Source organism: Halteromyces radiatus (genome assembly GCF_025201355.1).
Source record: "Halteromyces radiatus strain CBS 162.75 chromosome Unknown BX664scaffold_9, whole genome shotgun sequence".
Lineage (NCBI taxonomy): Eukaryota > Fungi > Mucoromycota > Mucoromycetes > Mucorales > Cunninghamellaceae > Halteromyces > Halteromyces radiatus.
In genome coordinates, this window is record NW_026251695.1 from 108,706 (window position 1) to 124,949 (window position 16,244).

The following is a 16,244-nucleotide window of genomic DNA, read 5'->3' on the forward strand; positions in this document are numbered from 1 at the left end:
TCCTACATTGTTGGTCTTTCGCCCTATCCCATCTGTCCTTTCCCAATTGGTATGATGTTTCCCTATTATCATTCTCTCCTGTGATCTCAGCCTGTTACTCCAGTTCTTGTTGTTCTCTCCATTCTCTTTAACAAAAAGTCAACAAGTTCAATTCAGGTTAGCCTACACTATACGTAACGTACTTTTGGTTGTCCCTTCGGTGTTGGTTCTTATGATTTATACATCAACGCTGGTGAATGATGCTACGAAGGTAATATGTACATATAAAAAAAAAGAGAAGAGCATCCGATGAATTATTACTCATTTTGTCGATTTTCTGATATTATCTGTAGGTATCAAGATAGTCCTCTACGCAATAGCGGTGATACAAACGTTCAGTAGCATGGTCTGGGTAACATGTATAAAAAAAAAGGATAACGTCGATGGATCACCACTTAGTTGAGTTCATCTGTAGATTACAAATCATGCAACCAAACCAAGATTCATTGCCTTCTTCACTGAAGTACTCTGTTAGGCTGCCAATTTGACCTGTATCAAATAAAATAGCTCTACCCAAAGTGGAAGTTGTGGTTTTGGTATCAGTACTGGTAGTAGTCATGCTCATGGACTTTATCGTTTGTAGTGTATAGTTATTTATTATTATTGTTAGTAGTATAGCGTATTTGTGATGATGAAATAAAATTAAAATTCTTCTTTTTTTTTTTTTTTTTTTTTTTTTTTACGTGTATGACAGATATCCGAAAAAATTTTTTTATCGTGATTATCATCTATCATCCCATCACAGGAATCATCAACAGACTAAGAGTTTGCGCTCGCAGTGAAATCAGTTGTCTTCATTCATTCCTTTTGACATTTATCTTTTTCCTCTACCATTTATATCATCAACCCAACTGCACCTTGATTTGGATAATAGAATTTGATTTATTATATTGATAATGAAATTGAAATAAAACAAAAAAAAATAATAATAAATAATAATAATTTCTCTTTAGGATAATATAACTGGGGGTCAGCGCCACTATCAATGCTTCCATCACCTTTTTTTGGATAGTAAAGGATCTTGATTTTTTTCTTCATGTTATAGTCCACCTAAACCACCCAAAACACCTCCGAGATCTCCTATTGGAATAAGATTTGAGGTATCTCCTAGTGGAAGACCTCCTCCTAAACTTCCTCCTAAACCTCCTTCCAGAACACTCTCTAGAACTCCTAGATCGTCAATGGATGGCAGACCCATAGACGTTGGAAGTGAAACTGGAAGTGGGAGATTTTGTCCTTGTCGACGCTCAAGGGTTAGTAGATCCGATTCACTTTGTACAGTTTGATCAGTAAGTGATTGCTTTTCAATAGGAGCGCTCAGAACGCAGAGACCCAAAGAAAGGAATAATAAGGTGTGATACATCATTGTGTTGAGAAAATAATAAAAAGAATAGAAATAAAATAGATCGTTTTTGTTTTATGATTTGCCTCTATATATACTTTTACTTTCGGTCATGACTCCTTTTTCGAGGAGTAATCTTTCAATCCGAATCATCCATCTTTTTTTTTTGAATAGGAACATAAATTGCATATTTTCAATATAGAGATAATTCATGATTACGAGCAACTTAAGCGGTTTTACCTTCTAAAATCGTTGTCGTACATGAACAAAAGAGGATGAAAAGGAACAGAAAAGTATTCTCTTACGGCTATACAGAAAACAGAAGCTTTTTTTAAGTGCCTCCTTGAAAAAAAAAAAAAAAAAAAAAAAAAAAAAAAAAAAAAAACACATCCGTACTCAATGGTAAAATATGTATGGTCATCTAGATGATAGATGATACGATCAAGGCATGCGATAATGTTTACTCTAAGCAAGTTAGACACCAGATCATAATCAATTTAAAATATTCGTAGTAGAGGACTAACATCATCCATCATCACACATTATCCATCTATCAATATCATCATGATTGTTCAGAGGAGCGCAAAAAAAAAAAAAAAAAAAAAAAAAAAAAAAGATGATATTCATCGTACAGGAAAAAAAAAAAGGAATGAATTAGAGCAACGGAAAAGAGAGGATGATATGACAAAAAAAAAAAAAAAGAGTATACATGCACTTGTTCTCCTTTTTACTAGAGTTTTCAAGGAGCTAAAAGATAGATCAAGGGGTATACCTTTAGATACCAAAACAAGAAGCCTTATGCATATTCGCCTCATGATATTATTTTATAAGTCTTTAGGATAAAATGTTGATTCTTTTTTCTTTTTCCTTTTTTTTTTTTTTTTTTTTTTTTTTGCGGATCAAAAAAAAAAAAAAAGTGGCGATTGTTATTTGATTCTAGGTGCGAAAAAAAAGGAACCCTTCTAAAATAAAATTGAAAAATTCTTATTTAGATGTGCTGGATAATCATAGGTCTGTTGTTTGGTTTAATACAGCTAAATATTGCAGCTGACACCTGTAACCAAGGTGAATTCTGTCTTTTCAGTGGTTCACAAAAAACTGGGAATGTCTTGTATCACGTCGATGTTAAGGTCACACGGACAGGATTTACTTTCCCTAAAGTCGATGCATTGAATCCTGTAATAAACCCACGATCCGTCTATAATCCCATACCTAATACCTTCGGATGTATCATTCGTCTCAACGATGAACAGCATTTCGCAGGCGCGGAACAGGAAGTCAATGGCTTTGGTGTGCACGAACTCACTGGTGCACCTGTGGGCTCAATGGTTAGTGATTGCGGCTAATTTATAGAGTACACATGGACGATTCGCGATGTCGAATATAATCATGCTTAACCGTCCATCATCCACAACAAAACACGTACAATAAAAAAAAATATATCATCTTTTTTATTTCATAAAAATAAAACTCTAATTTTCTATATAAAGTCTAACTAATGATGTCTATGAGCTTCAATTAACGATATGCTTCCATCTGTCCCTTTGAGTAAACCTTGTTGTATTTTTTCCTTGTACATCCGCAGATCTTGACCCATCACCGTAATTTTGATTTCAATATCCTTGCTTTGATGTAATGTTTCAGTATGATCCACTGGTGTCAAAGTAAATCGTCCAAAGGCATGGTTCAATATATACAATGTGCCTTGATCCAACCGTACAAAACCCTTCACCCGATAAATATCGTCTTTTGGAAGCGTTGTTAACCATGTTTCCAACTCATTGCGAGTATGTCTTTGTATTGTCGTTGATGATGATTGAATGACTTGAATAAGGTCGACTTCATTTTCTTGATGATGAGGATCAAATATCATTTCTTCCATGTTGCCTGATTTGTCGTAAGCTACCTTGAATAATTCTGTATCCAATCCAAACACAAGATCTGGTGATATTCCCTGCTTGCTATCGCATTTGACCTTGGGAGTATCTGTATTCAATTCATTGACATGATCAAGTACTATATCCAATTCCCGTTCTGATACCTAATCATAAATAATATGTTAATCCTTTTTTTTTTTTTTTTGATCCATTTTTTGTATAAATTTACCAATTCATGTTTGTTGAGTAAAATAACATCACTGTATTGTGCTTGAAGCTTTGCTGTATAACTAGTATCTTCATATCCAGTGAAATTGACACAGTCCACTACAGTAATAATTGAATCTAATACAAAACCTTCAGGTTCCATTTCACGAATTTGCCAAGCAACAGGACCTGGAAATGCAGAACCACTATTAAAAAAGTATCATTGAATATATGATTCCTTCAACTGACGGAGTTCATTTTCTAAAACCACGTTACCTTGTTTCCACTATGATACGATCTGGGTTATATTTGTCTAAAAGAAAAAAAAAAAGAATAGAGTCAGACTCACTGAGCAGTAAAGAAAAAAAAAAAAAAAAGGAGTTCGACTAGATTACCTTTAAGTTCCTGTAAAGCCAGTTTCATTTGTCCAACAAGCACACAGCATAAACAACCATTCATCATTTCCTGTACACCAATATTCGTTTCCTTGGCCAATTGACTATCGACTTTAAGCATAAAACAAAGAAGAAAATATTTTGAGTGGATCTATTCATAACTTCATTGTTTATCTCACTTACCAGCAATATCACCAAATTCATTCTTCAATAAACAAGTTTTATAACCTTCAGGAAGACGTTTGAGTAAAGATAGAATGGTAGTTGTTTTCCCTATAGAGCGAAAAATAATATATTTTTAGATTCTGATCGTAACACATGATTATTGTTTTACCACTGCCAAGAAACCCTGTGAAGACAGTAATGGGAATAGTCTTGTCTTTGCCAACAGTCATATCAAATATAAATCTAGATAAAAAAAAAAAAAAAGGAAAAGGAAAAGGAAAAGAAAAGAGAGAAAGAAAAAAAAAGGAACTTTTTTTATTTTACAAAGATGTCGGGAGATGAAAGAATAGATCAAAAATAAAAAATATCAAACTAAACTAAGAGGAGAAGGCTATGATTTTTTTCCTTGTCCTCCGAGAAGAGCTAGTTCAAGTCTTGATATCATCTTCAAGTAGCCATTCATCCTTTTGAGTGATGGTTGGTTGTAGCATTTTGCTGATTGAGTAGGGAAAGCCTTTCCTGACTGTAAAAGTAGTCAATTGTTTAAAAGTATTTGCTTGTTTTGGAATTCATGACCTGATCGCATTCAATCCATTAGATAAAATGCCATCTATGATTAATAAAGTCATTAGTATCTTTTTTTTTTTTTGGCAGACTACATTCGTATCCATATTCATTTATTTATAAAATTTGATGGACTTTTTATTTGTAACATTGATATATAGTAAAAATAATAATAATAATAAAAAAAACAAGGAATCATCATATCATCAAAACTATACCAAAACTAATTGCGTAAGAATTTTCCAACAATATGTAAACCAAATACACTAGCAATGAAGGTAAGGGATAGTACTAAGACCACCACAGGATCACTATTAAAAAAAAAAAAAGATCAATCCATTGGATATTCCCCGTATTGTTTTATAAATAAACTTACACACGAAGACCAGGAGAATCATCAGAGTAAATACGCATCATACTAGACGTACTACCACCAGGCATAGGACCACGAGCAGCATTTTGATTTGATCGAGAGGTCACTCGCTTTCTATTATACAATAAATACAATAAATATTGGATTCATATCATTCTTTGACATGTACACCAATTCATTATGTATCACATCTATCCCTTCTCTGACCTCATCCTCTTTTGTATTTGTTTTTATTATTTACCTGAAAGTACCTTTGGGAGTAGAGGATGATGAATCGGCCTATATGATGAATACATATATATATAAGAAGTGTTATGAGTATTCAAAAAGATGATCAAAAAAATAAAAAAAAAAAATAAATAAAAAGAAGTTGATCCTTCCATTTCCCAATAAACACACTGTGAAAGAACAGTAATCCCATCAACTTATCCTTTTAAATATATATATCTTGATATTGAATTACCATAATGTGATTATATATTAAGAAAGAAAGTAAAAAGATAGAGAAGAAAAGAAAGAGTTGTATAAATTTTTTTTTTTTTTTTCAGAGAACGCGGCGAGCAATTTGATCGTTAAAACCTCTGAGTGTGGGTCCATTTGATTGGACGAAATCTTATCCAATGTATTTCACGTTCCGCTGTCTCCCTCATTTTCTTTTTTCGCTTGAACACAGCTTACTGGAATAAAGATTCCATTATGTAGTAGGAGACCTCTAGCAACCGGACGTATATTCCGTTTCACAGCAACATACGGCAATACTTCAGCCAATCACACAATATCGGCTACTTTTGTCCAATGAAATTGCGCAAAAATTTTTTTGAGATTGATATAGATGTGATCGATTTTTTCAATAGCTATCCCTTTATAGCTCAGTTGGTAGAGCGGAGGACTGTAATGAAACTGACATCCTTAGGTCACTTGTTCGAATCAGGTTGAAGGGATTTCTTTTATCAATTTTTGCATGCGGAGTTTATATTGATGCTATAAAAGGAAATGGTTATGTCTTTTATGGGCAAAAGTCAAAAAAAAAAAAAAAAGATAACAGTATTATTATTTATTTTAATACCTCCGTATAATAAAGTGAAACAAGTGTTAAAGATTTTTTTATTATTGGGTAGATGATTGATTAATTGAAGGATGATATTATTAAAATAATAATATCGATGATATATGATGAGTAGTGAGCACCAGTTTTATATAAATGATGATTTGATCACAGATGATGATGATTAACCAAATAACTTGAATAAAATGCTTGATGATTGCTTGATGATAAAAAAATAAAGATAAAACTTTGGATGATTTGTTCCTTAAGAGTGGCCGATATGATTTCGGTTAAAAAAACCTTTTTATTGAATAAAAAAAATATAAAATTTGACAATGTAAAAAAAAAAAAAAAAAAAAAAAAAACTAAGAAAAGATGGATATTTATGCTAAAAAAAAAATAAAAAGAAAAGTAAATAAAAAAAGGAATTGTGTTTGACAAATGTCAAACACAAGAAAAAAGTCAAGTGTTTGGTAAATGTAAAAAAAAAAAAAAAAAAAAAAAAAAAAAAAAAAAAAAAAAAAAAAAAAAAAAAAAAAAAAAAAAAAAAAAAAAAAAAAAAAACTGAATAAAGAAAAAAATAACAAAATAAAAGGAATTTGTTAACTGAATGTGCTTTCGCATGATTGTAATGTGTCGAAGATGGATGGATAAATACAAGAGATAAAGCTTTCTTTTTTTATTCATCTACAATATTATTATATTTTACTTTATGCATAACCCCTCAAAAAAAAAAAAGATAAAGAAAAGATTTATTTCATTTAAAATCATAAAAAGAAAAAGACTATACTAGTGTCCATAATAATTAGGATTGGATCCATCATAACTTTGGTATTGTTGTGTTTGCGAATAGCCAGGACCACCCTGTGAGATCTGTTGTTGTTGTTGTTGTTGTTGGTATTGTTGTGAAGCGCCAATTCGATGGTCACTATTTGCATAATCTAGAGTATTTTCACGTTCTACACCATTGATTACAACACGTCTTCGCCCATTCCCATAATCTTCAGTGATGCGTGTTCCCTAGATTTATTAATATAAAAAAAAAAAAAAGATCGTATCATTATGAGTTATTCATTCCAACATTTTTTTTTTTTATCAAATGATCTTTTTCTCAATAAACTTACATTTTGATCTTGTACTTTTGTCACTGTTACCCTTTCTTGTCTTCCATTGACATTGCGAATAGTTGTTGATGTGCTTTGTGATACGCCTCCGCCACCAAAGGAGGAAGAGGATGAAGAAGAAGAGAATGAAGACATTCCACCAAGACCACCACCACCAAAATGATGAAACATATGAGAACCCATTCCACCAAAAGGATCACCACCCATTGTCATGGATGAACCAAACATACTTTGAGATTGTCCAGTCATGAAAGGATCATCAAACATACTTTGGAATAAATCACGTTGTCTTCCTGAACGCGATCCACCTACCAAAAAAAAAGGATATAAGGTTTGAGTCATCATTTTTTTTTAATTATATCTTTACCAAATCCACCAAAAGGATGAGCTGTTCCAAAGAACTGGGCAAATATGTCTTCAGGAGAATGGAACTAAGTAACAAAAACAGTAGATAGTAATAATAATAAAAAAAAAGTGAGCGATAACGATAAAAGAAAAAAAAAAAAAAAAAGAGAGTAACTTACATGGAAATGGGCAAATGGATCACCTCCAAAGCGATCATAGGCTGAGGATGAGTAAGCTTGTTCACCTCCAGCAGTATCACCACCCATATCGTATATGTGTCGTTTTTGAGCTATGAATAAGGAGAAAAAAAAATAAGTTAGCTTACTCGATTGATCTGTGTAATCAAAAACAACAATACATACGGTCAGATAGAATTTCGTAGGCATGACTAAATAAATAAATCAAAAAAAAAAAGATGTATAAGCAAAAGTGAATGTTGTCAAATATATCGTTTTATAAGAGCATTACCTTATTTCCTTGAACTAAAAAGTAGAGATTAAACATGTATAAAGAAAGGAAATAGTTAGTATTGGGAAGATGGGACCACTTTTTCTATATACTTTTTTTTTTTTTTTTTTCTTACTTACTTTTTCAGCTGCATCGGGTGAAGGATTCTTATCAGGATGATATTTTAGAGCAAGCTTTCTGTAAGCCTTTTTGATATCATTATCAGTTGCTTCTTGTGTAATTTCAAGTATTTCATAATAATTGACTGTCATTTTGTTAATGAGAATTAACTCTCTTTTGTGGCCAAATAAAATAAAGTAAAAGCGAAAAAAAAAGAAATGTATGGAAATGGAAAGAAAACCATGAAAAAAAAAAAATAATGCTTCAGTGTTTTCAAACAGCGCTCATGCTACGTCTAGCCAAAAGAATCAAACCTTTTTTTAATTTCTTCTGTATTTCTGCTTTCTTGATGATGCTGTCTACACCAATTTTGACTCTTTTGTCCTGAAGTTTGGCGTTAATCCTGGATTGCTTGACAATAAGTCTAGAAGCTATTTTATTAATATATATCGTCACCGATTTTTCTTTCTCAAAAACCGAAACAACTGAAATCACAAGCTTTTTTTTTTTTTTTTTTTTTTTTTGGACATAACTAAGAATAAATAAAAAAAAAAGTTGATTTTTCTTTATTATATTAAAAATAATGATAGTATACAACAAAATTAAAACAATACATTAATATTAATAATAATCATAAATAATAATAATAGTAATAATAATAATAGCAATAATAATACAAAGGAGGAAAATGAAACTAAAAGACTAAGGGAGGAGATTGATCGTCATAAGAAGGTAATAATGGATCTGCATCATGATGTATTGTATCCAAGTAAGATGGTAGACCTGTATTCGGATGATGATGATGATGATGATAATGATGAGCTAGTGATGAACGGTTTGATGGATCATAGATAACGTCCTGTGAAGAAGATTCATAAGCAGGTAATTGGTGTGTATTGAGAGACAAGGCGCAGATGTTGATAGGCACGGCTGTTCGCATTTGCATAGAATGACCAGTCCGAGCGTCATGAAAGTCCAATATAAACTTAAATTTATGTCGTACGCGTACCATATCGTTGTCCATATCACAATGCATTTCATTCTTAGCGGTTGGCAATCCTACTTCCAATTGTTTAGTCCATGTTTGATGATTAGTGGTAGTAAAATGCTTGATCCTTGTTGAAAAAAGGTGTCGCCCATGTGCTCTTGTACCATCGATGACCATACCAGGGTTGTTTCCAGATGAATTGCCAAAATTACCGAGGATAATGTATTCTTTCAAGTTGCAAGTGAGGGAATCCGGTTGAATATAGTCATGTAAAGCTGAAATGTTGATAGATAATGAGATGGTGTCACCATAAGCATAGATCTTGGTTGGCATGGACACAGTATATTCCAACATATTTTCGTGTCGTTTCACTACATAGACAGGTTCCATAAATTCAGGAGAGAATGGTGAAAATAATTGACGAGAAACATGAATAGCTTGTCTAGTTGTTTGGTTTGGTATAAACGCTGGACGTTCCACCATTGCCTTGAGTTTGTATTCGACTTGATAAAAGTTGATCACATGAGTTGTTTCAGGAAGATGACCAGGAAGTACAAATTCAAAGTTATATGTATGATCACCAATGGGAAGTGTATGAAGTTTTTGTTGACGTGAAAGACAATAAAATTGATTGTCTATCACCGTTTGTTCGTCTTCATGATATAATCGTTCTTGTCCGTTTCCCAAGGCTAATTTCCAAATGCATAATAATCAAAAAAAAAATAAAATAAAAAAAAAGGTAATGAGTAAAAGTTTGTTCCCAGTTAAGAATATATATATATATATATGAAAGACAAAGAGAGTATAAAGATTTACGTTCAGACCAAGTCAAGACTGTTTTCCCGGTAAAGCGTAAACTGATAGATTTGATCTTCATGGGTTGAGTCAATGTACAATGTAATACGCCTCGTAAAACGCAACCAGCAGATTCTTGCGCAGATCCAAACATGGTCAGACTATCGTTTTCTAGCTCTATTTTCAGTTTTGCTGTTGATCGAATACTATCCATATTGTTTTGACCGAACGTCGGGTATAAGAGGTGAGAGGAACAAAGAAAAGAAGGAAATAGAAAAAAAGGGAAAAAAAAATTTAAACCAACCAACCAACATAAGCTGAGTCTGAGATGTTACACATGGGGTGAGTGAAAAAAAGGTAATCTAAAAAAAAAAAAATTGAATTCTTTATTGTTCTATTTTGTTCGAATCCAAGGTCTAAATCAAATCTAAATAGTCTAATATTAGTTGTTGTAATGTTTCTTTGTTGATTTGTGTTTCTTGAATTTAGTAGTAACCACGTTAGACTGTGATAAAACTTCATCAATCATTCCTTCACATTTTCGTTTAAGTTCTATTGCTTCATCTTGATGTGTAATAAAAGTATCAGGGAATCGTAAACTATAACAATAAAATAAAATAAAATAAAAATCATATAATCAAATACTTTAGAAATCCTATTTTTTGTTACCTAAGCCACATATAAAGCATGATCTTCTTATGAGCTGTTTCTAAATAAGAGAGAGAACCAACATCGACCATTTGACTATTAGGTAATTGAACCAATTCAGGTAATTCAAGGACTTTGTTGTTGCTATGAATTTTGGCCATTTCTTGAACTGCATTCAATGTTTCTTCGTTTCTTGTGCTGACAGGTGCTGTGACAAATTGATATCGATCGCGGAGTGGTAACTTGATACTTTCAATCACTTCGGCAATTCTCTAACAAAAAAAAAAAAAAAAGAAAAAAAAGAAAAGGTTAACAATAGATACATCTAATTTCTTAATGAATATAACCTCTATTTTGGTATAATCCTTCTTACCTTTTGATCTTTAAAGTTACATAGGAAATAATTGCCATTCAAGGAAGCCAAATCTTCGAATTTTTGCTAAATAAAAATAAAAAACCACCGTTGAATTTTTTTTTTTTTTGACTCCTCCGATCTACAGTTCGTTTCTAACAGCATTATTATACTTACCAGGACTGAAGAATAAGTTTCATTTGGCATTTGAAGAGCAAACACTTCAACAATATCAACGGTTGGTTGTAATCCAGCAAGCTATTTTTTTAGTATAAGCATAAAAAACAGTCATCCAATCAGGTTCTTCCATTCCTATTCATTTTTTTTTTTTACCTCCAAAGGAATGATGGGTGATTCCAAGCATTTGTCAACATAAGCCAAATCTTTGTTGAAAAATCTATATACATATAAAGGAAAAGATGTTATCATTTCATAAATAAGATCTTATTTTAAAAATCATTTTTCTTTTCCTACTTACGTTGTCACTTCCCCAGAAGCATATGTAGTACCAAAACGACCAGCTCTTCCTGCGATTTGTTTCAATTGAGGTATATGCATATATCTGAATTCACGTCCATCGAACTTTTGCACAGTAGAGAAAACCACACGTTTGATATTTCTATAATCATTGATAAATATTGATATTCCTCTTTTTTTTTTTTGGTCACTTACAAGTTAAGTCCCATTCCTACAGCATCAGAAGCCACCAGTACCTTGACAGGAGAAGTAGGGTCATTGAATATCTTGGCTTGTTGTGATCGAGATTCTAAATCATTTGATAATGATGAATGATGATATATAAAGAAAATAATAATTCAGATAAAAAAAAATCAAGTACAATCATGACGAAAGAAAAGCGACTTACCTGGAGGAAGACCGCCGTAAGCAACAGCACATTGTAATCCAGTTTCCTTTTCAATCTTCTTCTTGATATCAAAAATTGAGTTGCGAGAAAAAGCTACAACACAATCACCTTTGCGCACATTTTTCCAATTACCATTCAAAGAGGAGGATGATAAAGCCACAGGAGTCAGTCGTTCGTATTCATTGACAATGACTTGTTCCCCAAGAGATTCACATAATTTTTTGATCAAAGGTACTGCCGATTGTTCACCACACAAATGAATTTCCTTCGCCTTCAGTCCCAATAAAGCTTGTGTCCATGCCCATCCCCGATGAGGATCCGATATCATTTGAATTTCATCCAATACTGCGACTTCCAAAGGTTTTGCTAAATTCGCCATTTCCACAGTAGAACTTGTCAAAGGTGCTGTAGGGGACACTTCTCTTCTTTCTTCACCTGTGAGTAAATTACATTGGATGCCTTGTTGATTCATCTTATCATAAATTTCATGTGCCAATAACCGTAATGGTCCACAATAAATACCTGATTCCGCAGATTGAAGTCGTTGAATCGCTCGATATGTTTTACCACTATTTGTTGGCCCTACATGAAGATAGATCTTGCGTTGCATTTGTCGAGCTTCCGGAAACCATTCACTAGGGAATCGCATGTCACTGAGTTTCCGTAATGAATTGTATTCTGATAATACTTCTTGACTCATGTGAGGTTCTGCAAATTCATAAAATGAAGACATAATCAAACGATCCACACCCTCTATTAGAAAAAAAAAGAGTTATCAGATATGAATTTATGGTATTATTTTTTATTTTATATCTTACCAGTGCCTTCTTCGCCCAATGTCTTTTTGATCAATTGAGGATCTAATCGAGATACATTTCCCTTCAATCCTTGAGCAACAAATCGTTTAGATATATCTGCAAATAATTTAGGCGTAATCCCCATACTACGGGCCTTGCTTCTTGCTGTAGAGTTTCTTGGGAATCTTGACATTAGTTTCACAAAAGCTAAAAAAAAAAGTAAAAGAAAAGAAAAGGATTGATCTAGTTAATTCAAGATATCAATATGTTTAAGAATGACTTACTATCATGAGATCGGTCTCTTCGTTTGCCGATAAAGTTGGAGTTCGGTTTTGGTTTAATCAAACCAAGAACTGAGGCCAGATCAAGGGAAGATTTCTTTGGAGGAGTTCGTAGACATGACGTTGTTGAAGTGAAGGTTCGACGTTCATATGATATGAATACTTGTATGGGATATTGTACCCGAAGACTTGATCTCAACATACCACGGAGAGATCCAGCAATGGATAATAATATTATGAATAAAAAAAAAAAAAAGATAACAGGAAAGAAGTAGAAACAATGAAGGTTTTTTTTATTTCAGAGTGCAGTAAATAAAAAAAAAAAATGGAATTGAATGCGGAATTGGAAAAAAATGTAAGTAAAAAAAAAAAAGCTATTCTTGTGCTTGTAAAGTATAATCTATGATGTATGATTGGGTGATGAGATCGTCAATGCGTTGGTAATGTCGGTCAGTATAAGGTAATAAGCCTTCAATCAACTATAATAAATAAATAAATAAATAAATAAATAAATAAATAAAAACAATAGATGAGTATATATTGATCAGCATAATTCATATGATTACCTCTTTGGCATTGGTAAGTTCTACGAGTTCTTCAGAGTTATGTGAGGATAAAATGGCATAAAGTACAGTTTGAGCAACATTGGAGTGTTTGGCGTTGGTGTTCCAATCTCGTATATATTTCAGTAACTTTTCTAAATGATCAGGTCCCATTTCTGCCAATATCTTGTCTACAGCTAGAGATCCAGTGATACTTTCTTCATCTGACCTTGATTCCATCACCTCACGGAATAATCCTAATAATCGGAATGGTTGATTGAGAGACATGGCCAAAAGAATTGCATTCAGATAATCCTTTTTTCGCATATAAGTTTGAAGTTCTTGTTCTCTATCAAAAAAAAAAGATTATTATCAGTCATCACTAAATAAATATACATAATAATAATAATAATAACCAAACTTACTTGATGATAAATTCTTCTTTTTCACGTAATTCATTTTCTTGTTCTTCCAAAGTAACATCTTCCCAAAAATTGATAACGGAATCGGCTCCAGCAGAAGTGATCATTTTTTCATCCTTTCGAATTGCCAACGCCCAAACCTTTTCAGTATGATTGTCTAAAGTACCAACACATTCATTGGTTTTGATAGTCCATAACTTGACCAGCCCATCAGAACCACCAGAGACCAATTGTAAACCAGCAGTCAAGAAATCTACACGTAATACCGAGTTGCTATGTCCTTCAAATGTCCTTAAACAGGTGAATTCCTTCAAACTCCAAATCTTGATGGTCTTGTCGCCAGAACTGGTAGCCAGTACTTGTTCTACGTTGGAGAATCGTACACACCAAACACCACGTTTATGTCCCTTACAAGTACCGATCAAATCACCAGTATCCACGTTCCATACCTTGGCCAATTTGTCTTGAGAACCAGTGGCAAAGAGTCGATCATTAGGTGCAATACTGATTGTGTTGATATCCTTTTCGTGAGCTTGATGAGTATATAATGCGTGAGGTTGTTGTTCTTGTTGTTGTGAATCAGTTTGGTCAAACTTAATATCTCGTAAGTTCCAGTATTTGATGGTACGATCTTGTCCACCTGTGATCATAAAGTTGTTTGATTTTCGTGCAAATGCAATAGCACCAATGGATTCAGTATGACCAATACAAGTACCAACACAAGTATACCTGGATTTTTTTAATAATGATAATAATAATAATTCAATATCACTTCTTTTTTTTTTTTTCTTTTCTAATTTTTGAGTTACCTATCAGAAGATTCCTTGGCTTCTAAATTGATTTTCCAAATACGAGCTGTTTTATCCTTTGAGCCTGTTACTAGTACATCACCATCTTTGGATCGATCTAAACAAAGAATCATATCCTTGTGTCCATAAACAATATCACAGTTTTGTGTTTCCACATCGTATACACGTAATTGTTCACTATTAGTTGCTGCCGCCAAATGAGTTTCATTTTCACCGAGATATACAATATCCACAATTTCATCATTGTATCCCACCACTTGTTTGATACGTTTGAGTTGTTGAGGAATAGAGTAAAACAAGATGTTTTGATCGTTTGTAACAGCAATCAAAGTTTGAGAGGCTGCAGAATATCTATAACAAGTAAATGTCAATCATAATTTAAAACCACCTTACACACGTAATATATACAAGTACTTACATGATATCGGAAATTGTATGTTTACTATTTGTTTCAGTTGCTTGTTCTTGGACCAATTTGCCAGTAGCAAGTTCCCATAATCGAATCACACCCTTGTCACCACCAGTATAGAATACATCAGACGAAGGTTTGCCACCGTAAGCAGAAAAATCAGTATCTTTAGCGACAAAACCCACAGTTTCTAAAGTTTCATAGATAGGGTAGGTTGCTTTAAGTTTCTTGGTTTGCCAATCCCAGACATTCACCACCTTATCACGAGAACCAGATATAAGAGTTCGACCATCCGAAGAGAAATCAAGACCACGAACAACACTGACGTGACTTTTCAAAACAGCAATACATCTATCATCAAATAAGAATAAGGGAAATAAAAAGGTAATGATGGATGAGTTATCATAAAAAAAACATTTGTTTCCTGATTTTTCAAATGTACTTACTGTCTTGATTGTAAATCCCAAACACGAACCGTACAATCATCCGCACCAGAAGCCAAATACCATTTGTTGTTGAATTTATGGAATTTGACAGCACTAATGACACCACCATGGCCACGTAAGTTATGAGTACAATAACCTTTATCAATATCCCAAATCTTGATAGAAGCGTCAGCAGATCCTGTAGCGACTAAGGTGGAAGTAGGATCGATGGTCATGACAATCACTGGTGCATCGTGAGCTTTGTTCATTGTTCGTAGACAAGTACCTGTGGCTAAATCCCATACCCGAAGACTCAAACTACGACTGGCACTAACAACATGTTGTCCATTGGGTTTGACAGCAAGACTGGTCACCATTTCAGTATCCCCTTCCAAAGTATGTACTTGACGTCCTGTTTCTGTTTCTGTCACAATAATGTCTTCATTCAACGTTGATACAAGTAGTTTTTCGTCTGCAGTCAAATCCACCTTGCCACCGGTATAAATGGATTCGATCGTCTTGATCGACTTGAAACTGTCAACATTAAAAAAAAAAAAAAGAAAGAGGTTTAGTGACATGTCTTATATTTTCTTTTCTTCTAGTGCTTTTATAAAGACTTGCCTCGTCTTGATCATCAATTTTTGTGCATCGTCCTCTGACATTATATAGATCACTCTTTTCGAAAAAAAAAAGAAAAAAAGAAAAAAGAATGTAGTCCCAAAGAAAGTTTTTCTCAAATGGATGGATTTAAAGATTAGATTTTTTTTTTTTTTTTTACAGCTTCACAGAGTTCAAACCCAGCACAATGGTTTGAAGCGAAAAGCAGTCGCAAGGTAGCTGAAAAAAGGTACAGATAGCATGAATTCAT

General features: G+C 33.1%; 7 protein-coding genes and 1 non-coding gene across 8 annotated transcripts; 2 read left to right on the top strand and 6 right to left on the bottom strand.

Annotated features, from left to right (window-relative positions):
- Positions 1–937: 937 nt before the first annotated feature.
- Positions 938–1,405, bottom strand: BX664DRAFT_376555 (uncharacterized protein; the record flags this gene model as incomplete). Its single annotated transcript, XM_051548735.1, has 1 exon — positions 938–1,405. The coding sequence occupies one exon, from the start codon at positions 1,403–1,405 to the stop codon at positions 1,079–1,081; it is 327 nt and encodes a 108-aa protein (XP_051396483.1). The 3' UTR covers positions 938–1,078.
- Positions 1,406–1,780: 375 nt separating this feature from the next.
- Positions 1,781–2,727, top strand: BX664DRAFT_317667 (uncharacterized protein; the record flags this gene model as incomplete). Its single annotated transcript, XM_051542750.1, has 2 exons — positions 1,781–1,783; positions 2,374–2,727. 2 exons carry the CDS (start codon positions 1,781–1,783, stop codon positions 2,725–2,727), a joined length of 357 nt encoding a protein of 118 aa, XP_051396484.1.
- An 82-nt stretch (positions 2,728–2,809) lies between these two features.
- BX664DRAFT_341395 (CobW/HypB/UreG, nucleotide-binding domain-containing protein) lies at positions 2,810–4,286 on the bottom strand. Its single transcript, XM_051546988.1, has 6 exons — positions 4,195–4,286; positions 4,044–4,133; positions 3,861–3,971; positions 3,742–3,778; positions 3,488–3,671; positions 2,810–3,422 (listed from the first exon to the last, which is right to left on the bottom strand). Exons 1-6 carry the CDS (start codon positions 4,253–4,255, stop codon positions 2,877–2,879), a joined length of 1,029 nt encoding a protein of 342 aa, XP_051396485.1. The 5' UTR covers positions 4,256–4,286; the 3' UTR covers positions 2,810–2,876.
- A 415-nt stretch (positions 4,287–4,701) lies between these two features.
- On the bottom strand, positions 4,702–5,476 carry BX664DRAFT_341399 (Sec61beta family-domain-containing protein). Its single transcript, XM_051546989.1, has 4 exons — positions 5,426–5,476; positions 5,204–5,241; positions 4,966–5,076; positions 4,702–4,900 (listed from the first exon to the last, which is right to left on the bottom strand). The coding sequence occupies exons 1-4, from the start codon at positions 5,426–5,428 to the stop codon at positions 4,813–4,815; spliced, it is 240 nt and encodes a 79-aa protein (XP_051396486.1). The 5' UTR covers positions 5,429–5,476; the 3' UTR covers positions 4,702–4,812.
- Positions 5,477–5,820: 344 nt separating this feature from the next.
- BX664DRAFT_t119 lies at positions 5,821–5,903 on the top strand. The gene has a single exon. It is a non-coding gene; the product is annotated as a tRNA-Tyr (tRNA).
- An 893-nt stretch (positions 5,904–6,796) lies between these two features.
- Positions 6,797–10,040, bottom strand: BX664DRAFT_269497 (uncharacterized protein; the record flags this gene model as incomplete). The annotated part of the gene is made up of 8 exons (XM_051541056.1): positions 6,797–7,027; positions 7,132–7,424; positions 7,679–7,765; positions 7,839–7,864; positions 7,945–7,958; positions 8,064–8,188; positions 8,827–9,720; positions 9,848–10,040. The coding sequence occupies 8 exons, from the start codon at positions 10,038–10,040 to the stop codon at positions 6,797–6,799; spliced, it is 1,863 nt and encodes a 620-aa protein (XP_051396487.1).
- A 451-nt stretch (positions 10,041–10,491) lies between these two features.
- On the bottom strand, positions 10,492–12,391 carry BX664DRAFT_269561 (P-loop containing nucleoside triphosphate hydrolase protein; the record flags this gene model as incomplete). The annotated part of the gene is made up of 7 exons (XM_051541058.1): positions 10,492–10,746; positions 10,848–10,913; positions 11,004–11,084; positions 11,160–11,223; positions 11,305–11,445; positions 11,499–11,592; positions 11,692–12,391. The coding sequence occupies 7 exons, from the start codon at positions 12,389–12,391 to the stop codon at positions 10,492–10,494; spliced, it is 1,401 nt and encodes a 466-aa protein (XP_051396488.1).
- Positions 12,392–13,044: 653 nt separating this feature from the next.
- BX664DRAFT_380754 (WD40-repeat-containing domain protein) lies at positions 13,045–16,099 on the bottom strand. The gene is made up of 7 exons (XM_051548920.1): positions 15,998–16,099; positions 15,398–15,910; positions 14,961–15,302; positions 14,543–14,893; positions 13,737–14,462; positions 13,336–13,660; positions 13,045–13,248 (listed from the first exon to the last, which is right to left on the bottom strand). Exons 1-7 carry the CDS (start codon positions 16,036–16,038, stop codon positions 13,144–13,146), a joined length of 2,403 nt encoding a protein of 800 aa, XP_051396489.1. The 5' UTR covers positions 16,039–16,099; the 3' UTR covers positions 13,045–13,143.
- Between the last annotated feature and the right edge of the window lie 145 nt (positions 16,100–16,244).

Bases quoted from the DNA above. Each gene is read 5' to 3' on its own strand.
- BX664DRAFT_341399 (XM_051546989.1), bottom strand. The intron at 5,077-5,203 runs GTAAATAATAAA...ATTGTATAATAG, and splicing joins ACTCCCAAAGGTACTTTCAG to AAAGCGAGTGACCTCTCGAT. The intron at 4,901-4,965 runs GTAAGTTTATTT...TTTTTTTAATAG, and splicing joins GATTCTCCTGGTCTTCGTGT to TGATCCTGTGGTGGTCTTAG.
- BX664DRAFT_380754 (XM_051548920.1), bottom strand. From the start codon at position 16,038: ATGTCAGAGGACGATGCACAAAAATTGATGATCAAGACGAG. The intron at 15,911-15,997 runs GCAAGTCTTTAT...TAATGTTGACAG, and splicing joins AAATTGATGATCAAGACGAG to TTTCAAGTCGATCAAGACGA. The intron at 13,661-13,736 runs GTAAGTTTGGTT...TTTTTTTGATAG, and splicing joins AAAGAAGAATTTATCATCAA to AGAACAAGAACTTCAAACTT.
- BX664DRAFT_341395 (XM_051546988.1), bottom strand. From the start codon at position 4,255: ATGACTGTTGGCAAAGACAAGACTATTCCCATTACTGTCTTCACAGGG. The intron at 4,134-4,194 runs GTAAAACAATAA...TTCGCTCTATAG, and splicing joins CACAGGGTTTCTTGGCAGTG to GGAAAACAACTACCATTCTA. The intron at 3,972-4,043 runs GTAAGTGAGATA...TTATGCTTAAAG, and splicing joins TGAATTTGGTGATATTGCTG to TCGATAGTCAATTGGCCAAG.